General features: G+C 40.8%; 1 protein-coding gene across 1 annotated transcript in view; it reads left to right on the top strand.

Annotated features, from left to right (window-relative positions):
- Positions 1-25,260, top strand: part of LOC124777260 (rootletin-like) — a 239,025-nt gene that overhangs the window by 152,524 nt on the left and 61,241 nt on the right. The window contains 4 exon segments of the mRNA XM_047252586.1: positions 1,783-1,958; positions 14,604-14,789; positions 15,224-15,468; positions 17,966-18,181. Coding sequence (XP_047108542.1) covers positions 1,783-1,958; positions 14,604-14,789; positions 15,224-15,468; positions 17,966-18,181 — 823 coding nt within the window.

The following is a 25,260-nucleotide window of genomic DNA, read 5'->3' as shown; positions in this document are numbered from 1 at the left end:
CACATTTAGTCCCAGGAATTTGACCATATCGACTTCTTTCATAGGTTGCTTGTCATGTTATATTTTAAGTTCCATACATTTTGAATGTTTGGGTTTTAATTGTATTATATGAGTTTTTTCAGTGTTCAGTTTCAACCCATTTAACTGGAACCAGTTTTCTAAGATATCCAATGTGCTTATGATGGAGCTTGGAATTGTTTCTGCATTGTCATCTTCAAACAGAACTGATGAGGAATTTATATTTATGGATACGTCATTTACATAGAACAGGAACAGGATTGGCCCCAAAATGGAGCCTTGAGGCACACCTTGTGATACTGTACTCCATTTAGGATAATGATTCACTGCATCTGAGGTGCTAGTTACCCTTTGTTTTCTGTTTTGTAAGTATGATGTCAGCCAATTTAGAGCATTGTCCTTAATCCTGTAGTTGTCTAATTTGTAGATAAGCAAGTCATGGTTTGCAGAGCCAAATGCTTTTGTGAGATCACAGGGGATACCTGCACTTTTACTCCTCTCATCCAATGATTTGTCTAGCTTTTCAGTAATTTGTCTATCTTTTCAATAAAGTTACTCACTACATCCAGAGCGTTTGCTCCTCATTGAAATCCAAATTGGTTACTTATAATAATATCATTTTTTACAATAAAGTTTATGATCTGGTTTGCAGGTACTTTCTCTAATGCTTCTGACAGGACTGGAAGAATAGAAATTGGCCAATAGTTTCCCAATCTTCCCTCTACCCTTTCTTGAACAGAGGTCTGACTTTGGTATACTTCAAAACATCGGTAAAGCATCCCTGTTCAAAAGATTGGTTAAATACCGTAGTGAGGGGAGCAGCTATTATGCCACTCACCATTTTAATCACTTTAGTGGGTATCCCATCCCAACCATCAGAGTTTTTATTTTTTAATGATAATATGACATTTTCCATATCCTTTATTGAGACTTTTTTAAAATCTGTAAGATACTCAACTTCATAGTGGACTTCAAAGGGATTTTCTTTACTCTGATACTCTGCTACATCAACATCAGACTTTGCCCCAGTTCATTTAAACACTCTGTAATTTGATCTGGGGTTACAATAAAGCTATCATCTACTTTAATCCTAGATATTTCATTGCTACTAACTCTAACACGTAACTCTGATTTGACAACAGACCACACTGCTTTTGTTTTACTTTTAGGTTGTACTATAAACTTCTTGTTTGCCTTTTTTGGGCTGCCCTCATAACTCTTAAAAATATAGCTTTACACTGACAAACATATTCAGTAAAATGTCCTTTTTTATTATATTTCAGTTCATTGTCGAGTTTCCTCTTCCTGGTACTAGAAATTTTTATACTCTGGTTTATCCATTTAAGTTAGTCATTTTGTTGCATGTTGTTCTGAGTGGAAAAGTTCCAATAAATATTTCAGGAAAGTTACTTAAAAATTGTTAAAGTTACTATTACTCAAAATGCAGATGCTGTAGGGCCATTCAGTGTCTCTTAACTTATTTCTAAATGTAACTGAATTTTTTTCATTGAAGATCCTTTTCATGTGGCTTTTGTTACAGGATATTTCTTTCTTAATTTTTTGTAGTTCATTGAATAATGCAGAGTGGCCAGAGATTCCTAAATCTATGCAAAATTTATAAACATCTTCAAATGCATAGTTTGTTAGAATATTATCAATACAGGTAGAATGTAGGTCATCATGGAAAACTTCACCATTTATGCTACTATATGCATATTTTTGTGTCTTGTGAAAATATTTAACAGAAGGTCTTTGTTCCATTAGAGTGAGAGGAGAAGATGAAAGAGCTAAGCTTGAAGCATCCGCTGCTGAAATTCGTAAGGAGCGTGATCTTGCTCAACAGGAAGCTCAAGAACTGAAAGTTCAGTTACATCTAGCTGAAGATAGATATGACAGTTGTCATCAGCAACTGCAGGAGACACTGCGCAAACTTAAAGAATGTAAGTTGGAACCTTTTGTTTTTATTTGTGAGATGTAAGGCACATTTGTTAGGTAGGGTTTCAGTATTACTATTAACACCAGTAGGAAATGAATCAGTCATGGGTCCACTCTATTTGCCATTTCTTCATGATCGTTCCCACAGTGAATGTTACTTATCTACAGGAAGAGGCATTTCTGTTAATTTTGAAAAGTGATTTTGTATTCCCTTTGCCATAATTTTTGGTTTCACATTTTTATTTTGAGTATCTACCTACAACTACATTTGTTACATCATTTAAAAAATTGAAAAAGAAAAAGAAATTTGATGGGGCTTCTCTTGTGGGTACTTTGATGTCATTATTCTTGTATTTCTTTCATTGCCTCAAATTTTAGAGCAAAAACGCCTTCTGGAATTTAGTGTCTTCCAGTATTTTGCAGTGAGGTAAATAACACATTATTCATGATGGGTTTGTAATGAGTATGTAATTCTTTAAAAAACCAGAAATGTAATTGTGTTCCATTATCAAACTCACACATGATTGATAACCAATTTAAACATGCAATAACTTGTTTTATGCTTCTGCTAAAAACATCTTACAATCGATATGGTAATCTGTGACAAACCCGAATCCTACTATCATCTGTTGATCTTTTGTTTCAGAATAAGACCTTTGTTGATACTGTTTCAAAAATATTCCTCATGTACTTCACTTGAATGAAATCTACAGTTCATGTTATACAAAATAAGAAGTAGTCAGAGAGATGTACGTATTATATAATCTTTTTCAGAATGAATCTTTCACTCTGAAGCAGAGTATGCACTGTTTGCGCACTCTTTTGGAAACTACATGACAGGCTATAATACATGCCAGAGAAGAACATGTACCCGGAATCCTACCTTTCCCAGATAATGCTCTCACAGATTGATCAAGCAAGAAGGCACAGTGGTAAGACACGGTGCATGCAGTGCAGATCCCTGTCCAGCCATCCCAATTTAGATTTCCTGTGGTTTCTCTGAACTGCTGTATTCAAATGTCAGGATGGTTCCTTTCAAAAGGTCTCAGCTGATTTCCTTTCACATCTTCTTCCAATCTGAACTTGTGCTCCATCACTAATGATATCATCATTGATAGGACAATAAACCCTAATCATCCTTCCGTCGTTCTTTCTGGCTGAGCTATTGAGGCACTGCTCATGACACATTCACACAGCTTTCTTCTTAGTAGTACTCTCCTAATTTTCAAACTTCATGGAAATGCTGCTGCACACCTTGTTAGATCAGCTCTCCTAGAGGAAAGAATGTTGTGAATAAATGGCTTTGCACAGACTAGTGTCTCTTTTCAGAATGAATATTCCACTCTGCAGCAGATTGTGCTGATTTTGAAACTTTCTTTCAGGGTGGAACTGTGTTCTGGAATGGGACTCAAAACTGAAACATTGCCTTTTGCAAGTAATACTCTCACCTACTGAGGTATCATGATTCTCAAACTGTTCGTGAACAGTTTCAACGCTGTTAGTACTTAAGCCCCCCTGCATCTGTTGCTATGCCAATATTTATGGAAGAAATGTTATCACCGAAATGTTAGCCGCAGCCTAAAAGTTGTTTCCAGAACAAATATTTCTCCCTTCATTGCGATGTGAACTGTTTTTAAACTACTTCTACTAGTCCAGCAAGGTGTGCAGAATAGATTCTTTGATTTGTGATTGTAGGAGAGCGTATGTTGGAGAACTGAAGATCTACGGACAATTGTACATGGACAGCTCAAACTGTAAGAACACTGTACACAATATTTAAGACTCTGAATTTGGTCAGGAATGTACAAAAATATTTTATTATACTCATTTTGGAATTTCTTTAACCAGGTTATTTTTAACTATCTGAAATAGAAAAGGCTTTCCAATTGCTGAAATACAAACAACTACAGCAAGACGCATAATCCTGTAAGCAGGCCTCAAATTCTGAGCATTTATTATGCTATATAAACTATTAAATAACTCATTTAAGTTATGACATAATCCAGCATCTCATCCAAATATGTTATGTTTCCTTGCCGCTGTAGGTGCAATAAATTAGTTATTGTGACAAAAAAATGTTGTGACTCTCATACACAGGTTTTATTAGTTACCCTGAAATGGTGAGATGGATTCCTGATCATTATGTTAGCATTTTTTGTGACTCAATGGTGAAGGCACTTTCCTCTTATGTAGGTTTTTCATGGTTTACTTAAATCGCTTTAGGTGATTACGAGGTTGGCTCCATTGGCATTGTCATGACATACTTCTTCCATTGTTGCTGCTCAGATCTGGTGGTGTACCTATAGTAACCTAGAGACTGACTAACATACCTTCAATTATTTCTTCCTCCTCGAGTGTACTGTACAAATTGTACACCTTTGCATAGGGACAACTGGGGAGTGTTTGTGCAGTGTGGTTATGTGTTTCTGTCACAAAGCAAAAATAAATACAAAATCTCCAACTATTAGTGCTATTGCAGTAGCCACCAGAAAGATCGCAGGAGGCGCACATCGGCACGCCGCGTCACAGACGGTAGTTGCCGCAAGTAGAGTCCCGTCCACCAGAGGGCACGCGAGAATTCGGACGCGACCTCTGCCGGTATAACAACAACAACAAGAACTCCGGCAGCACGGGCCGTGCCCAGTCAGTTAACATCGGGCATGCCTAGGACACAGTTCCGGTCTACGCTAGGTGAAGTGCGACGAAAACGTGAACAGTGTTACTACACAATTGGCGATGAGTAGGGTCGTTCTTTCGCGTGTTGCGTCGTTGTTCCGGTTTCGCAGCTTCTCCACGGCATGGAGGATTTAGTGCGGGTTTTGGTTGAGCAGCAGATGGAGCTCATGGTCACCATGAAACAAGTGCTTCCGGCGTTGCTCTCCACGCCGTCTGCTCCAGCGCCGTTCCCTCCTCCCTTTCCCCTGTATGACGAGATGGCGGAGGATTGGGACGCATACGAACACAGCCTTCGGCAGCATTTCCAGGCGTTTCATGTTGCCGATGCGGAGGTATGTCGTGCTCTCTTCTTGTCTTGGATATCTCCACCGCTGTATCAAGTTTTGCGGCAGCTAGCGCCGTTGCAGAAACCCTCGTCCTTGTCTTTTGACGCATTGTGTTCATTGCTGTCTTCATATTATCGCCGCCGCACGCATGTTGTGGCGGCTAGGGTCGAGTTCTATCAATGCAAGAAACAGCCCCATCAGTCTTACCGGGCGTGGACCGCTACCCTGCATGGTCTTAGTCGCAAGTGTCATTTTGTCACGGAGCAGTCGCGAGAGTCGTATGCCCACGTTACGGTACGCGACGTCATTGTTCGTTCGGTCGCTGATAGGGAGGTCCGGCAACAGGCCCTGCAGTTAGAAGACCCTTCCCTTGAGGAAGTCCTGTCCATTGCTCAATCGTATGAAGTCTCACACCGCAGGTCAACAGCTGGAAGTGTGGTGCGATGTCGTGGCGGTTAAGGGCGGTGCGTCCGCGTCCACTGTATCCGGGGTGGACGACGTGCGAGCGGTACAATCCGACCGTTACGGCCGCTCCCGCATGGCGCATAAACAGAATTCCGGCCACCGGCCCCCGTTGCCGTCCTGTGCGTCGTGCTACATACATCATGGTCGGTCAGAGCGCCCCCAGCGTTGGGCCGTTTGTCGCAAATGTAATAAAAAAGGTCACATTGCTAAAGTTTGCCGCTCAGCCTCAAAAGAATCGAAGGAAGCAGGTACAGAGGACATGGACGTTGACATTCAGGAAGTTTCATCGGGCCAGGCTCCCGACGCATCGGCACGCAAACTCTTTATCGAGGTATCAGTTCTGTCGCGCCGGTTACAACTGCAAGTAGATATGGGCGCGGCAGTTTCGTTGTTGAATGCACAAACTTATTCCGACCTTGGATCGCTCCCATTGGCGCCAGTTTACCGGCGTCTACGCGGTTGTGGTAAACAGTTCATTCCCCTACTGGGTCAATTCACTACCGACGTGACTTACAAATCAGTCACTCGGCCTATTACTTTTATTGTTGTCAGTGATGTGAGCTCCGCTAACCTTTTTGGCATGGATGCCTTTCAAGCTTTCGGTTTTTCTATCACTGACACCATACAGTTGGTCTCCGAAGACGTTCCCTATCAATCATTGGAATCTTTGATCTCAGACTTTCCCGATATCTTTGAGGAGGGCCTGGGGCGTGTTTCTGATTTTGAAGCTCACTTAACATTGAAGGCGTCGGCTCGCCCGCGTATTCTACGCGCAAGGCAGATCCACTTGGCTCTCCGCCCTCAGGTAAAGGAAGAGTTAGACCGGCTGACAGCCCTAGGAGTCGTTCTTCCCATTTCTTCTATTGAGTGGGCTTCGCCCCTCGTTATTGTGAGGATGCCCTCGGGAAAATTACGTCTTTGTGGCGATTTCAAGGCCACCATTAATTCCCAATTGGTGGTGGACACCTATCCTTTGCCTCGTGCTGATGAATTGTTCTCTGCCATGGTGGGAGGCCAATATTTTTCGAAACTCGATCTTTCAGAGGCTTATCATCAAATACCACTTGATGAGGACTCCAAACGGCTGGCGGTTGTCAACACCCCGTTTGGCCTTTACCAATACCAGCGGTTGGCCTTCGGAATATCCAGTGCCCTGGCGATATTCCAGCGTTATCTTGAGCACGTCACGTCGACAATCCCTCATTGTATTAATTACCTGGATGACATAATTGTCACAGGCCACAGCACGAAGGAACACTTGCACAACCTTCGCACCCTCTTTCTCAAATTCAGGTCTGTGGGCTTGCGTTGCCACCTGCATAAGTCAAACTTCTTCCAACCGTCCATTGAGTATGTGGGCTACACCATCTCTCACCACGGCATCCGGCCACTTGGAAGTTTGGTCCAAGGTATCGTCGACCTTCCTCGGCCCGCTTCGCTGAAAGAGTTACAAGCTTTTGTAGGCAAGATAGACTATTACCACCGGTTCATTCCCAGGGCTTCCACCATAGCGCGCCCCCTGCACTGCCTTCTGCGCAAGGGTGTTCCTTTTGATTGGTCGCCTGCATGCGAGCGAGCGTTCACCTCGTTGAAGGGCCTCCTCATGTCAGCGCCTTGTTTGGCTACTTTTGACCCCCATAAGCCATTAGTCCTGGCTAGAGATGCTTCGCAGTATGGGGTGGGGGCGGTCCTGGCCCATCGAAACGCCGATGGTTCCGAGCAACCACTGGCATTTGCGTCTAAAACTCTTAGTCCCGCGCAGACCCATTACTCCCAGGTGGAAAACGAGGCTTTGGCCATTGTCTACACTGTTACCAAGTTTCACCCTTTCTTGTATGGCACGAAGTTTCAGTTAATCACTGACCATAAGTCGTTAATATCGTTATTTGGCCCCGCCTCTCAGATTCCAGATAGGGTGGCCCACAGACTACAGCCCTGGGCCTTGTTCCTCTCTAAGTACCATTATGACATTCATTTTCACCCTACCGGACAACATGCAAACGCCGACGCTCTTTCCAGTCTTCCGGTGGGCCCGGATCCTACGTTCGATCGTGAGGAGATTGTTTGTTTTCATTTGGATGTGGCGTCCCGCCAAGCGGTTGATGGCTTCCCGATCACTAGTTCCTGAGTCGCCAGGGAAACGGCAGCTGACCCGGTTCTCCAGCAAGTAGTTCACCTCATTCAGCAGGGGTGGCCATCCCGCCCTCCGGGTCGGGCCTCGGACCCTCTTCGTAATTATTTTATTCTACGAGACCACCTCTCGGTCTTGGAAGGAGTTCTCCATCTAGCTACCAATGATACAGCTCCTCGCGTGGTTGTTCCTGCAAGTTTACGAAGGGAGGTCATCACGTTATTACATGCGGGGCACTGGGGTGTTTCCCGTACTAAAACCTTGGCTCGCAGACATGTGTACTGGCCCGGTATTGACAGAGAAATTGAGCACTTGGTGGCTGCCTGTTCCCAGTGTGCGAGCCAACAGGCATCTCCCAAGGCAGCGTTCTCTTCATGGCCGCCGGCAACCCAAGCATGGTAACGTGTTCACATCGATTTTGCGGGCCCATTTCTCAATGGCTTTTGGCTCATTGTCATTGATGCTTATTCCCGCTTCCCATATGTGGTTCGCTGCTCCTCAACCACTTCAGAAGTTGCAATCCAGGCACTAGCAAAAATCTTTTCTGTGGAAGGTCTGCCAATCACCCTGGTCTCGGTCAATGGACCGCAGTTTATTTCACAGACCTTCCAGGATTTTTGTAGGCACTTCGGTATTCGGCATGTTTACTCTCCCCCCTTCCATCCACAATCGAATGGGGAAGCCGAGCCCATGGTGCGCACATTTAAGACGCAGATGAAAAAGTATGTGCACAAATTTCCTGCGGAGGAAGCATTGATGTTTTTCCTGACGGCATACCAGACCACACCAATGGAAGAACGCAGCCCCGCAGAGCTCCTCTATGGGCGTCAACCAAGGACTCTGCAGCACCTCCTCCGGCCTGGTCCTCGCCAGTCTTCGCAAAACGGAGTACCTGGCTTTGCACTGGGTATGTCGGTCCGGGCCCATGGGTTTGGTCGCAATCCACGTTGGATACTGGCGGTGGTCCTGCACCGAAATGGCCGCCGGCTCTATACCTTGCAGGCGAGGGACCGGGTGGTACGTCGTCACCAAAATCAGCTACGTCCACGTTTGGACACCCACCCTCCGACCTCTCGGACACCGGCTTCCCCATTGCCGGCACCTGTGTTGGTTTCGCAGGGGACGTTACCGCCTCTCCCTCCTATGACTCTGCCGCACTGCGATGGTTCTCAGCCTTGGCAGCCTCCAGTAGCTCCAGCACTGGCATCGCCATCGTTCGAGATGCCACAGCGATAGCCAGCCCCCCTCGCAGGCCCGGTTTCTCAGGAGGCTGGTTCACATGTGGTCGTCCCTTCCCCATCGTCCCCACCACTGGGTCTTGCCCCTCCCGACGTGGAACAGGATCTGGAGTTCGACAGCTTGTCGCCCGTTCTGTCCCGGGCTCCGGTTGTGGAATGACGGGGGGCCTCTTCGTGTGGGTCACTTCCAGCCATATTCGAAGGTTCCAGCTCGAGGGTTGGCAGATCCCCTCTACTCCGGCCTTCCAATGGATGTGGAGGTCATCGCTCCTGCCCGACGCTCCACCTTCCGACGCAGTGGATCACAGTGGCTTCACCCCCCGAAGGAGGAAGAGTGCAGTAGCCACTAGAAAGATCGCAGAAGGCGCACATCGGCACGGCGCGTCACGGACGGTAGTTGCCGCAAGTAGAGTCCCGTCCACCAGAGGGCACGCAAAAATTCGGACGCGACCTCTACTGGCATAACAACAACAACAAGAACTCCGGCAGCACGGGCCGTGCCCAGTCAGTTAACATCGGGCATGCCTAGGACACAGTCCTGGTCTACGCTAAGTGAAGTGCGACGTAAACGTGAACAGTATTACTACAACTACAATACAACTTGAAATGGTTACTAAATGTCACAAAATCTGGTATTTTTCTGTTCCCTTGCAAAAATGTTGTAAATCTAAAGGTAGCAGTTTACTGATATTGGTAACTAATAGTTATTGAATGCTGAAATTGGATTTGACCTTTTTTTCCAATTCTGAGAATTACATATAATCTTAAAATAACAGTGGCTTTCTTGTTTAAAGAACTGTGGTTCCAGATATGACAAGTGACAACATTCCAGTACCAATCTTAGTCGCCAATGTGACATTTCCTGGCATTTTTGCACAACCTATTGTACAAAAAAGTGGCACTTTAAAAAAAAAATTCTTTAATGCAGATCATAAATTAAACTAGTTATTTTCATAATAAGCAGCTGTAAATGTGAAAAACATTGAGTGCAACACTTTTGTTTAGCAAAAACGTAAATGAGCTTGGTATCTGAGGACTTTTAACCCAATATATGCCCCGGCCTATGAATACATCAAGCCCGATTTACACCTAGGTGAATGGAAGTGAAGTCAAGCAAATGAACAGTTACAGAAAATTTCCCAGTGTTTACTACAATTCACTTGTATCCATGAGCAAGTGTTTACACTAGTTGGAACAGAAAAGAATACAAAATAACAGGCAAAGCATATAGCACCGCATTATTGTTTCTTGGCGTTAATTGGCGCACAGAGCCAATACTGTGCTTACCTTTGATATTTAGAGAGGTTTATTTTGCATGGCAAGCTCATTGTTTGTGACAAAGTAAGCAAAATAGCATTATAAAAAGAGGTATTCAGGGGAAATGTTTTGAGAAGTGCAGTTAATACTGAATTGCAACTCTAATTTCCAAAACTTTGCATATATGTTGCTTTTCATTGGCGTCTCAGTACAATTGAGGAGGAAATTTAAAAGCAGAATATTAAGTACCGATGACCAACATAATCTGAATAAATGCTAGCATTTACTCTCTGTTTGTTAGTTACTGGAAACTTTTACATTAGTGGTTGTTCACAATTCAGTAGTTTCTATCTCCTGTGACAGTCTCTGATGTCTGCAGTGATATGTGGAAAGCACTTCAAGGACTGGTTCAAAGTATGTGCAAGTAAAATAATGTCATTAAAATATGATTAATGAGGTTTAATACATTCATATAAGCTGTCGCGTATGCTACTTGACAAAATCTGCTGTTTGGTTTGCTACAGGGCAGTGAGCATGATACCATGTAAACCATTTTCATTTATCATCAAAAATCTCCAACATAACAGTCATACATCAGTCTTGTAATTACAGCTGTTGTGAACATAACAGTGACAATGATCAGATCTTTTGTATAATTTTAATTTTTCACACTTGTGTATTTTCAAGGAAATTTATTGTACTTTTCCTTTTTAACCTTTGATCCTTTGATGACCTACTGCCGGAGGACCATGAGCGAACACTAACAAATGTGAACTGAACAAGACTGAATGCAGTTTACACCAGAGAGAATTCTTGCTCACTCCAGTGTAAACTAAACTACACAATAAACTACTTTCATAGAATGGTGAAAATGATATTAATAAGTATTGAAATAAATATTCTCAGTGTCCTGTTTTAAATATTCTGAGTGTCCTGCTTTAAATATTCTCTGTGTCATGTTTTACTGGCAGAAATACATTTTCATGATGTCAAGTGTCCTGTACTATATTTGGCTGATAGAAGCACACCAAGCAGGTGCCATGTTGATTTGCAAATTTGTGAAGCTCCAGTGCCGTATTTTATGATTTTCTTATTTATACTGACATACTACAAAAATACCCATTTTAATCAGTGCATCACATTAAAGATCACTCTAAACAGCGTCATTTTTTATACGAATTCTGTGCAAAAATATTGTGAAATCTGACTTCGCTGAAGAAAACGTTACCTGTATTCGAAGTTGAAAGTGAAGATTGCTTCATTGCTGTGGAAAAATGAATTTTTAGTGACTAAACTAGTAAGCTTTTGAGAAATATGAAGGCACTAATGCTTCAGGCAGAAGTGAATGTGTAGTATCTCAAAATTTTTGACGCTCATTCTCGTACTTCTGCCACTGGTGCAGTCAAAGATAATGTCCAACTTGGCTGTTCTTTTTTTTTTTTAAAAAAAAATCATTTATTGTTAATTCTTTTTCAGGGTTGATTCAAGAAAGTTATCTAAAAAGTAATAAGAGTTGTTAAATTGACTCCTTAAGCAAAACGTAACTTCAGTTTTACAAAATATATTGCACAGTTTAAAAAAAAAAGGACAATTTTTGTGGTAGTAATGGAAAAAGAAATTATGACTTAACCTTTTTCTGAGGTACCTTTCTTTTCATGGAATGTACTAAACCTGCCATTGGAAAAAAAATCACAAGAAAGGGAACCATTATAAAGAAGACACTGAAACGCATTGGACTGCACCTTCAAATTAGGCCAACAATTCTTGTGGCAACAGATCCGCCTATTAAGTCTGTGTTCACTGTTCTAGGTTCTTGTTTCAACCATAATGAACTCTTATTAATGCTGAGATGGCAAATAGTCTTATTACGTGCACGTATAGCACATCTCAGCCATATAAGATATTCTTAGTGCAAAAGCAATTTTCAATGCAAGCAAGTTATGTGTACTTTATCAAGTGTCTGGTGTTGTGCTGAAGGAAATTTGTCTTCAGTGTTCAAATTATGGGGTGCTGTTTCCACACTATAGTCGAGTATTGACGAACCATTGGCTTCAAGTCTCAGAAGAGAACTTAGAAGTTATGACAAAGTTTTTTAAAAATATGTTTGAGTGGTGTATGGTTGTAAAGCTGTTTTTCGTTAATTGATTGCATTTAATGGGTTCAGTATAAATGCTTCCTTCTTTAATAATGTAAATAAATGTAATTAATTAAAAGGTGTATTTTCATTTCCAGTGTAACACACAGATAATAAAATGATAAAAATAGGAACATACAGAGCTTCAGAAATGAGTCATCAGAAAGAAATCCCAAAATTGATGAAAGAGAATTATACCTAAAATAGTATAGCATGTACAGTTGATAGAGGAAATGAAAAGTCATTCATAATACTAGAATTAGAGACAAGCAAATGCAGGACGAGAGTCAAAAGTAACTGTGGTCCAACAACTGAGGCTCAAATTACAAACTATTACTGTTGTTGTTCTTGTTGTTTTTGTTGTCATTGTTGCAGATGACAATTCAAATCCCCATAGTCATCTAGCTTTAGGTTTTCCAGGATTTACCTACCGTATTTACTCGAATCTAAGCCGCACTCGAATCTAAACCGCACCTGAAAAATGATACTCGAAATCAAGGAAAAAAAATTTTCCCGAATCTAAGCCGCACCTGAAATTTGAGATTCGAAATTCGAGGGGAGAGAAAAGTTTTTAGGTCGCACCTCCAAATCAAAACAAAGTTGGTCCATTGTAGTATGAGACACAATTTAGGTCGAATGAATGATGATACAGCTACAGAAGTTTGGTTCGAGTCGTAAGCTTAGCAGTTAAGCTTTACCAGGTAGCCATTGCTATGCGTCAGGCGCTCCGTCCGTATTTATACGGGTACCCTTCCTTTTTCATGTGCTTCGTCTGGGTTGAATTGATTGCTTATTTTTCTTTGATCTGATAAGAGTCGTTACTTTGTTATAGGTGTTTACATCACTCTAAGCTGAAAATGCATTATTGTACTGTGTCACGCATTGTTTATCGCATTCTGATAATGAGTGTTTACGACCTGTCGCCGCTCGCGGCATGGCTTGCTTTTGTACGCGCTACCGTCGCTTCCAATTGAAAAATAAAAAAATAAATAAATAAATAAAATTGGCTCATAAGCGAAACAATGGCAAGAGACTGCAATTTGTTGTTACTTACACTGCTGCTTTCTTTGATAATGATCAACAAGAACCAAATAATAGACTGCGTGTGATAGAAGATGTTGTGAAGGAGAGTTTAGCGAAAATTTTTCTCCGTTTGAATATCTTTGCAGATGCCTCTTTAGTGCATTACCTTCTGCACAGAAATTAGAGTCATCTTAGATTTAAAAATCTAGTCAGTTGTTCTTCATTTCTGACTGCATCTCTAATTGGCGTAAGAATAATACTAATATAAATATGGCATGATATGTACATTCTTCCGCGATTGCTGTTGTGTCACTCTAGTTTCGTAGTTTATTAGGCAGACAGGATTTAAATGAAGTAGCAGCAAACACAAAAGAATACATGGCAAAATGTTTATATTCATATTATTCTTATGATGAAGAGATTACTGCATGTGATTCACAATTCATAAAAGTTCCTATTAGCAACCATCTCTTGTCACAGGTAGGAAAAAATTCAGAACGTAGAGTTGGCCGTATTGACAAACACCCCAAACAGTCTTGCCAGTCGGATTTTCGTAGTACATTGAAAGGTTGCTACATTCGAAGATGAACAATACGGAATTTGTATTTACTTCGTTGGATAATGTATGAAAATGCAGTGGTCGAAACTCGGGGCGGAGAAAAAAGCTCGTCTTCCACATTTTTCTTTTTAATTTATTTACTGACGCAGAGGTTTTGGCACCAGTATTTATCTTTGTGCCTGCAAAGCATGCCTGTGTAGCGCTACATATATTCGACGGCAAAAGTTACTTGTGGCGGCACCTACCAACATTTTGCAGAACTTCTGCTTACTTTGCTCTCGATTCTAAGCCGCAGGCGGTTTTTTGGATTACAAAAACTGGAAAAATAGTGCAGCTTAGATTCGAGTAAATACGGTAAACTGTTTAAGGCAAAAGGATGGTTCATTTGAAAGGGCACAGACAGTTTCCTTCTCCTTTCTTCCCAAGTACACCTTTGTGCTCCGACTCTCTAATGTAAGCTCTGAGTGAGTATTTGCTTCCCCTCAATAAATACTTGTACATCTTCCCTTTTTTTCATTTTTCATTTTCCTTTCTGATGGCAAAAGATATCTAAATTTTTGATCATTGCATATTTAGCCGTTCTTTTTCAACTTATTTGTCTGATAATCTAACTACAGACTTTTTATTCTTTTGGCAGCAGTTAAATATACACATTTCTGCCGTTGTAAGTATTATTAATGCTCATCTGTGTTGTGCATTATAAATAAAAATAATATACTCATGACGTGTGTAATGTTTACAATTTTGTTCTTTGGAACTGATTTCCTGGACTTAAATTTCTTGCTAGTTAGTTCATCTATTTCCTTTTTGCAACTCAATCTGTATTATTTATGTTTTTCAGTGGAAAATAGCAGTGAAATGCTGCGCAAGGAGCTAACCGATGTCCGAAGACAGCTTGCAGATAGCAACTATGAAAAAGACAAGTACAGCAGCTCCAATAAAGAATTAAGAGAATATGTGAAACGTATTGAGGGTGAAAAACGTGAACAGAGCCGCACCCTAGAAGATGCATATCAGAAGATAGCAAGTACGTTTGCATTAAGTCATTTCATAGAGAAAAGTGTATTTAACTTGTTGCCTCCATGGCTTTATTACACTGTTACTTGAATTCGGAGTATTTGCATATCATGCTTGGGGAGTTTCCTCAGCTCTTATGGGTACTAACAAATTTGAGAGTTTTTACTATATTCTGTTACTTGTGACTCCTGAGCTACATTTTATGTCTGACTTGTCAAATAGTTCTAAAAATCAGTATTCCTCTTCATTGCTTGTCTATTTTTCTTTGCTATTTCTCATTTTCTATCTTGCCTTTTTCACAATGGTTTTCTATTCAAGCACCTCTCAGCCCAGCTTTCTTTGTTTCTTTTTCAACAATAAGTGTTGAGGTTTTCCACTTCTGTTCTGCATTTCATATTTATTGTTTAGAAAAAAGAAAGATTGTTATTGTTTAACATAACACAGGCTTAGAAGATGTGAAGGCAACACTCGACAGTGAACGGTCAAGGCTACAGGGCCAGCTGCGTGAGGTGGAGAGACAACAACTACAGACAGCTCAGCAGCTCCAGGCTATTCAAGAAGAACTGTCACGTACTCGGGCAGAAGGTAGCCAGAGGCTCAATGAAGAGCGCGAACTTCAAGCACGACTAACTACAGAAATTGAAGAACGAGAGCGAGCTCAGCAGGAAGTACACACTCTTCGCAAACAGGTCAGTTGCACACAGTAATCTTTTATGTTCATTTCTTTTAATAACTATTCATAACTGAAATTGTGTCAGATAAGAAACAAAAAGTGTTCTGCTTGCATACTAAACACAGTGAAGTACTAATAGATGGAAGATACTACACAATTTAACTGATATTGACATACAAAGCTTTGCAATTTTGATAGACAGTAAATTGCACAACCATTTATGGTGAACATATGACTTCTTATTTTCTTAATAATAATAATCTCATTTGTATAGCATCTGTCTTATTCAAAGTACAGTATATTCTTATAAACTGCATTATAATTGACATTCAGTGTTTTTCTTTTGGGTGCATAGATGAATAAATTATGTGGGTATCCAACACATAAACTCACTGCATATTGCTGCCCATGCAGGAAACATGATTCTTTGAAATTCCTTCACAACATTGGAATATTTCCCCTTGTATGTTATTGATAGTCATGTTGTGTGCTAATCTTACTGGAAATTGGAATCGCTTAAAGCTGAATTGGTTACTTAGTTGAAATGGGTAATTCATGGTATGAACACCAACTTGCCTTCTTCTTTTCCAGTTAATATTTCCACTTCTATGATGTTGTTTAGAAGGTTGTTTTTTTTTTCCATTTTGCAAGGCCATACCAGAAACATTGAATGAATTGAGAAATTTTGTCATCAGGAAGTTTACACTTTCATTTTGGGTCATCATTGTACCAATGAATTCAAATATTTTTTTCTTCACTTGGTATCATATTCTGTATTCACAGGTTTTTTTCTGTCTCTTTTTTTTTTTTTTTTAAGCTACTGCATTTTTGTTGCTAAAATTATTTGCTCATGCAGCAGTTTATTGTTTAAGTATTTTGAGATAATTAGATACACTTTTTTGATGTTGTTCCTATGTCTTTACTACATTCCACGGCTCATTTTAAGACAGTTTTGCCGAAGATCAATGTGATTTGTCCCTTTCCCAAGTTGCATTCTATAACATTCAGAAATATTTTGAACATTCAGGAATATTTATAAAATATGGAGAGCTTAAACAGAACAGTCCAGAATTTTCATTCTTGAAAAATACATTCATGATATCATCACAAGCACAACAGCTACCACTCAGCAACCACTATAGCGCACAACAAGGGAGCCCAGAGTGCCACCATGTAGAAGAGCTAAGGACAGTTAGGAACACCGAAACACAGAAAGAGAAGACAGGAATGGCTTCCACGGTGTTGAGTATAGCATGGGCAGGGCAATCATTTTAATTTATTTCCAGAATGCTGATAGTGTCATGTTCTCATCTCCACAACATTTTAGCGCGCTAACGTTAAAGTACATAGTTACACATGTAGTGAATCTGTTAGTCACAGTTATATTGTCTACATGTCAGTACAGCAGTTGAGTTTCTGATTTTCGTACTATTGAAGCCACACATTTGACATTGGAAAGTCCTGGATAAAATGCAAATGATGGAAGTGTTAAAGGTAACTACTCACTGCACAGTGTAGTAAGAAACAGTCTGAAAAGCTTATAAGGATGTTGCAGGGTAGTTTATCTGAGAAATAGATGTTAAGAATAAAATTGATATGTTGCACCATTTCCAAGTTAATTAGCATCGAAGTTAGCCAATCACACCATTGTGCATGCAAATTCAAGCAGCCCACCAAAGACAGTGTCACCAAAAGTGTTTTTATTTGGTTTCCTCAGACTGAACAAGAGAGCGATACAAAAATTCGACATGGAATGGTAGTAAGGATTGAACCTGAGCCAAAAGGCTGAGCAGTCTTGTGCACTGTCATCTACGCTGCGAGAACAACTGACCCTAATTGTGTCTGGAAGGCTGCTAGAATTTGCATGTGCAACTGGCTGATTGGCTAACTTCAGTGCTAATTAATTCGGCAGTGGCCATCTTCCAGTCTGACTGCCAACTCCTGCTCTCTCATACATTACTGCTCCTCTTGCTCAGCACCCCGTGACCTCAATCATCCACATTACTGGCACATTTCTCAGCACAACCTACCCTCCAACACTCTTAAAAGTTTTTAGACTCTTTCTGACCACCGTGTATAGTTGAGGTGTTGAGCAGTCCACAAGTGCAATAGTAAGATTAAAAATATTACCTATATTTCAGATAGTGCCCTTCTTCGGAGCTGACTAATACAAAAGAAACATACACATCCCCCGCCCCCCTCTTCCTCCCCTCTCCCCTCTGCCCTGCACACACACACACACACACACACACACACACACACAAACACCTGATATGTAGCGGTGTGTGAATGACCTTCTTTAATATCTAAAAGAGGACAACATTGTACAAAGCAATAGAACATTTTCATTCTTATTTATGTGCTTTTCAGCTGCTGAAAGTCTCAACTATATATTCCATTATTTCCTGGCATTCATTTATTAGAGTCAGATTAATTTGGAGAAAAACATTATCATATGTTAACAGTATATCAATATGATGTTATAACAGAAAATAATTTTTGTTTGCTTACAGCTTGCAGAGGTGGAATCTGGTGCGGAACAGCTACGCCAGGAATGTGGAAGATTGAGGTCACGGGGCGCTGAGCAGGAGGAGCAGTGGCGTATGAGAGAGCAGGAGTTGGCAGTCAGACTGGAAGATGGCCGCTGCCGTGAGAGAAAATTGGAGGACCAGAGGCACAACCTTGAAGTGTGTCTTGCAGATGCTACTCAACAAATACAAGAGTTGAAGGTCAGTTAGACAGATGTAACTCTGAGATAAATAATTCTAGCTGATCCCAGAAGAAATAGAGTACTATTTCATCACACATTTTGATATCTCACTGGCAAAATGCACAATGGCCAACATTTTTGGCAGCTGAAAAATTTGACACAAGTTTAAACACAGTATGAAATGAAGAACAGGTGATAGCTTACACGTAATTCCATTAAAACAAATGAAGTCATGAATCCTGTACAAACGGTAAATTTAATGTCATAACAAAAATCAACATTTTTTTGTGAACTATTCCAAAACTAGGCATTTCTCCGTTTCATGAGTAAAATTGTTGGGGATTTTGGGGCTTTATGTTTTACACTTCGTTATAACCATTATTTAAGATTATTTGTCACAAAATACACTAAATTGAATTAGTATCTATTGTCAAAATAGAAAACAATTTTGCTTGATAATAAATATTCACCTTTTCCATATTGAGGATGTAGTTTCATCCTGAATGCTGGAAAATAACTTGCCATCACCAATAGTTCTAAGCTAAAACATTGCATTTATAAAATAAAATCCTTTGATCAGAAATGAAAGTAGACTTCAGTCCAACTTCAATTACTAACTGCCATTAATAGTAAGATCATTGGTTCACACCTTACGAAATGTCAGAAGGACAAAAATGACTCGCCTTATATTCGCATTTGCTGGTGAAATAATGGCAGCCTCACTAACTGTCAGTGGAATGGAACATCAAGCACATTAACCATACTCAGTGAGAACACACAGCGCTGATTTTGGCTGTCATGTGATCCTCCCGCTCAATTGACTTGTTCTCAGCCTTGCTAACTTGCCTGTTCATTTTGTTACTTTGAAGCTACACAAAAATTTGGTATGGGGTTAGCCTTACTCTATGAGGTATAATCTTGAAGTTTTATTTATCACCTTAAAAAACTATAGTTATTTAGTAATTTTTTTGTCTCTTTACAGTCCTGTTATGCATTAAAATCTCCGTGCCATAGCACTTTGGCATGCTGCCAGAGGAACCAAGGCAAAAGACCTATCTCTGCCTTATCAAAGAGCTACTCCATTTTGTTTCAGCTCCTCTAGAGGCATATTGCAGGGATTTCGTGTGTACCAGGACTGCAGGTCCCCCCCCCCCCCTCCCCCCAGGACTGCAGGTTCCCCCCCCCCCCCCTCCCCCCAGGACTGCAAGTCCCCCCCCCCCCGTCCCCAACACACACACACACACACACACACACACACACACACACAAAGCAAACAGAAAGTAATTACCTCAAAAGCAAAATTCACTCCAGAAAACTATAAAATTAAGAGACAGCATTGCTGGCTACTTCTTACCTTCAGGAGATGAAATTTTCATTGCTACTGATTGACACATATCAAACTACATACTACATATACTACTCTCATACATGTATATAATCTCCACCCAAGGAGTTTTGATAGCTAGGGTAATGTGCATGCTTTTGTAGATGCAGTGAACAGTTTCATTGAGAAAATAAAGCAATGGAAACGCCAGGCAGAAATACCAAAAATGTATGAAAAGATGGCTTGGTGTGTCTTACTGTAAAGAAGACACATCAAGTTGCAGACAGGCACAATTAAAAGAAAAGACACATACATAAAGTTTTCGGCCACAGTCTTCATCAGTAAAAGAGAGACACACATCATTCACACACACAAACAAGCACACCTCACACACACGACCACCAACTCCAGCATCTCGAGCCGGAATGCAACTATCACGTGGGATGCAAGCAGTAATCTGGAGGGGTGCGGAAGGGAAAGGGATAGTGTACGGGTGGGGAGAGACACGAATGCTGTCTGGTGGAGTGTGCAGGGACTGCCAAAATGTGCAGTGTCAGGAGTTTGTGTGGCAGGGAGGTAGGGAAAAAAGGAGAGGACCAGGGAAAGACAAGTGGATGCATTGGCAGAGCGCTACTTACAACACATTCTCCACTCCCATAATTATGTGGCCTCAATCTACAGTAACATACTGTTCCCACTGTTTCCAACCCCTCTGTCCTATTATCTCCTCCCCATTCTCATCTCCCACCCTGTTTAATTGCAGCCCTCTGCCAACTCATCCATCTGTCTTTTCCTGCTCCTGTCCTTTCTTGCTCCTTTTTCCCCCACTTCCCTGCCCCACAACCTCCTGACGCTGTGCCCATTTGCAGACTAGTTCGCGCACACTCCACCAGACAGGGCTCATCTCTCTCCTCAACCATACAGTACCCCTTCCAGATTGCTGCTTGCATCCCATGGGATAGTTGCATTCCAGCCCAAGATGCTGGAGTTGGTGGTCGTGTGTGCTTGAGGTGTGCTTGCTTGTGTGTGTGAATAGCGTATATCTCTCTCCTACTAACGAAGGCTGTGGTTGAAAGCTTTATGTAAGTGTCTTTTAATTGTGGCTGTCTGCAAGTTGACATATCTTCTTTACAGTAAGTAGCAATCAATCTTTTCCTACACCATGCATTGAGAAAATAAGTACATCATTAGACAAGAGCAATATGGTGGCAGGAATTTCCTGTCTCCTCACAAAGGCGTTTGATTCTGTAAATAAATAACATCTCCCCTTTAGTTCTATTCTCAGAGGGTACTTCTGTCTTACTTAAAAATTGGGAAAATTCTCAAGTCTGTGATCAGTACCTTCAGTACCGTAGTAACTTGGTTTCATCTTTATGGGTTAAATCTAAATATATCTAAGACTCACATGATGCAACTCAAAATCAAACAGTCAAAATGTGAGCAGATTAATATTGTTCACAACAACCAAGATATAGAGGTAGTTGCGTCAGTCAAATTCTTAGGTTTAAATATGGGAAAAAATTTGAGCTGGCAGGCACATGTTGAGAACCTAGGAAATAAATTGGACAGCATTGCATTTGCAATGCAAGTATTATCCACTGCTACTGACATGGACACAAGAAAAGGAACATACACAAGCTACTTTGAATCCATTATTGGGCATTGTATTGTTTTTGGGGTAACTTGACATACAAAGTTCGGATACTAAAAAAATAGAAAAAAATCTCTCAAAATGTGCACTGGAAATGATGATGAACTATCTCATCCATTACTTAGAAAACTTACAATATTAACTATATATAAAAACAAAGATGAGGTGACTTACCGAACGAAAGCGCTGGCAGGTCGATAGACACACAAACAAACACAAACATACACACAAAATTCAAGCTTTCGCAACAAACTGTTGCCTCATCAGGAAAGAGGGAAGGAGAGGGAAAGACGAAAGGAAGTGGGTTTTAAGGGAGAGGGTAAGGAGTCATTCCAATCCCGGGAGCGGAAAGACTTACCTTTGGGGGAAAAAAGGACTGGTATACACTCGCACACACGCACATATCCATCCACACATACAGCCACAAGCAGACATATAGGTCTTTAAATATGTCTGCTTGTGGCTGTATGTGTGGATGGATATGTGCGTGTGTGCGAGTGTATACCTGTCCTTTTTTCCCCCAAAGGTAAGTCTTTCCGCTCCCGGGATTGGAATGACTCCTTACCCTCTCCCTTAAAACCCACTTCCTTTCGTCTTTCCCTCTCCTTCCCTCTTTCCTGATGAGGCAACAGTTTGTTGCGAAAGCTTGAATTTTGAGTGTATGTTTGTGTTTGTTTGTGTGTCTATCGACCTGCCAGCGCTTTCGTTCGGTAAGTCACCTCATCTTTGTTTTTATATATAATTTTTCCCACGTGGAATGTTTCCTTCTATTATATTACAATATTAACTTTGTGATATATATCAAAAACTTACAATATTACCTCTGTGATATATATCACAGAGTTAGTGTTGTAAGTTTTGTAAGTAAAAAGTGTTTGCCCTTATGGACAGTGTTTGAACTCAAATATCTCATGATGACACAATTTTCACTTCTTTCTTTTCTTCCTTTTCTCTTCCCAAAATCTCTTCATCCTTTGACTAAGCTCTTGTTTCCTTTGTTCAATCCATAATGCTCCCGTCTTCCTCTTCTCATTTACCATAAATTTTGCATTCCTAATTTTGTTCCTGAATTCCTTTCTGTCTTTTATTGTTTGTTTGTTGATCATCAGCTGCCTTATGTCTTCCTCTATTTCATGATACCAATTTGTTTTAAGGCTTGAATGTTTTACTACTTCAAAGATTCTCTTTGTAAGTCTGGTGTTGTCCATTCTCAGTATGTGTCCGCAGAAATTTACTCTGCGTTTTCTGATTATGTCTGTGAGTCCGTCAGTGTGTTGGTATAACTCATTTGTAGGTCTTTTCATCTATATGCCATCTTTGTGTATTGGTCCGAATGTTTTCCTGAGAATTTTGCGTTCTGTTTTTTCTGTCTCTATAATGCCTGATGCTCCAATTGTGGTCGTTTCTAATGCATATAGTGCTTCCAGTAATACAACTGTTTTGTAGTGTCTAATTTTGGCCTGTCTTGATATGCTTTTCTTATTTTAATGTGACCATGTGAGTTTGTATGCTTTCTGGAGTCTTTGTGTTCATTCTGTATTGGATGCTTTGTTTGATCCTCCTATTTGTATGTATTCCCCTAAATATTTAAATTTTTTTACTCTTTTTACGGATCCATACATCATTTGCATGATGTGTACATTGTTGGTTTGTCGTTCCATGTACTGAGTCTTCTCATACGATATCTGTAGACCTGTTTCGGCAGCTATTTCATGTAGGTGTTCCAGTGCTTCCTTTGCCTCCTCTGTGTTATTACTAAGTATGGCTATGTCATCTGCAAATGCCAGACATTTTATGATTGTTCTTGTTTCATGTGTTCTTCCTAGCTGTATTCCTTTAACTTGTTCTTTCCATTGTTTGACAGTTTTGTCTAAGACTATGTTAAACAGGATTCGTGAAAGCCCATCTTCTTGTCTGACACCTGTGTGTATCTGGAAGGGTTCTGAAATTTCTACGATGAACTTAATCTTTGAGGTGGTGTCTGTGAGCGTCTGTTGTATAATTGCCCTGGTTTTTCTGTCGATGTCATATTCTTCCAGTATGTCAAAGAGCGTTTGTCAGTCTATGGAGTCGTATGCTTTTTTAAAGTCAACAAAGATAACTACAGTATTTCCTGTCTGTCTGACTTTCAGAAGTGTTCTCAAGTTCCAGATCTGTTCTATGCCTGACCTCCATCTTCTGAAGCCTGCCTGGTATTCCCCTATATGCGGATCTGCTTGTGGTTCTAGTCTGTTTAATAACACCTTTGAGAGAATTTTGTATGTGACTGGTAGTAAAGAAATACCTCTGTAATTATTTGGATCTGACTTATCACCGAGCGGGGTGGCGCAGTGGTTAGACACTGGATTCGCATTCGGGGAGGACGACGGTTCAATCCCGCGTCCGGCCATCCTGATTTAGGTTTTCCGTGATTTCCCTAAATCGCTCCAGGCAAATGCCGGGATGGTTCCTCTGACAGGGCACGGCCGACTTCCTTCCCCATCCTTCTCCAATCTGATGAGACCGATGACCACGCTGTCTGGTCTCCTTCCCCAAACCAACCAACCAACCAACCAACCAACCTGACTTATCACCCGTTTTATGTAGGGGATGGATCAAAGCACATTTCCATTCCTCTGGCAACTTCTCTGTGACCCAAATTTCTGAGATAATCTTACTAATTTGCTTGGTGATGTTTTCATCTTGAAGCTTCCAGATCTCAGCAATAATACCATCTTCTCCTGCTGCTCTGTTATTTTTCATTTGTTTGATGATTCTCTCTATCTCTTCTATTGTGAGTGGATTAGAATCTAGGTTGGCTGTGGCCTTTTGGAAGGTTAATTTTTCTGTGGGTTTCTTCCAATTTAGAAGTTCATCACAGTATTGTTTGAGGATTTTGCAATTTTCTTTCGTGTTCGTTTCGAGGGATCCATCTGTTCTTCAGAAGCAGAGCTAGGAGGTTTATAACCCTTCATATTCTCTGTGAATGTTCTGTAATAGTTTCTAGTGTTATTTCTCTTGTAATCTTCATTAATTTCTTTCGACCTGTTGTTGTCTTATGCCCATTTTTCTATTCTGATTTCCTTTGTTGATTATTTCTGAATCTCATGAAATTCCTTCCATGTTTCTGATGTTCTGTTACTGCTGAATTTCTTCCATGCCTGTGTTCTTCTTTCAATGGCTAGATCACAATTCGTGTTCCACCATCTATGTTTTCGTTTCCTAGGAGGTTCCCCCCATCGCATTACCTTCTGAATTGTTTTCGCAAAGTCTGACCATGTGTCTGTTGAATGCCTATTAATCTCTTCAACAACTTTGTCCCTGTTTATCTTCAAGTATTCCAGATCAGGTTTGACTCTTTTGTTTCATGCTGTTTTTTTTCTGCCTTGGGATTTTCCTAATCTTAACTTGTAGTAAATAATGACCAAACTCAAAAAATCCCTTACATGTTCTGACATTTAGAATTTCCCGTGTACATTTGGTGGAAATGGCCACATGATCAATCTGGAATTCTCCCCACACGGTGTTTGGTGCTTTCCTGTTGTAAGTTTTCGTCTTGGCATTCGAAATTGCGTCGACATAACTTTGAGGTTGAAAGTTTGACAGTATTTTATGCGGTGGTCTCGATTTTTCTTTGTATGAACATGTGCCGAGTGCGGACCTGTGATTTGTGTGTATTTTCTTTCTTTATCTAAATGCGCATTAAAATCTCCCACCGAGCGAGGTGGCGCAGTGGTTAGACACTGGACTCGCATTCGGGAGGACGACGGTTCAATTCCGCGTCCGGCCATCCTGATTTAGGTTTTCCATGATTTCCCTAAATCGCTCCAGGCAAATGCCAGGATGGTTCCTCTGAAAGGGCACGGCTGACTTCCTTCCCCATCCTTCCCTAATCCGATGAGACCGATGACCACGCTGTCTGGTCTCCTTCCCCAAAACAACCAACCAACCAAAATCTCCCATTAAAATTTTCACATGTCTTTCTAGAATGTTGTTAGTTACTTCTTCCATGTCTTCCCAGAAGTTTTCAACTTCTTGCGGCTTTTTCTATTATTGTTATTTGGGGGGCATGAGCATTGCTAATTGTGTATGCTTTATTACCTGATTTGAAGGAAAGTGTGGAAATATGTTCTGATATAGAACT

This window comes from Schistocerca piceifrons, chromosome 2 (genome assembly GCF_021461385.2).
Source record: "Schistocerca piceifrons isolate TAMUIC-IGC-003096 chromosome 2, iqSchPice1.1, whole genome shotgun sequence".
Classification (NCBI taxonomy): domain Eukaryota; kingdom Metazoa; phylum Arthropoda; class Insecta; order Orthoptera; family Acrididae; genus Schistocerca; species Schistocerca piceifrons.
Note: the sequence above shows the minus strand (reverse complement) of the source record. Positions and strands in the feature narration are given on the sequence as shown.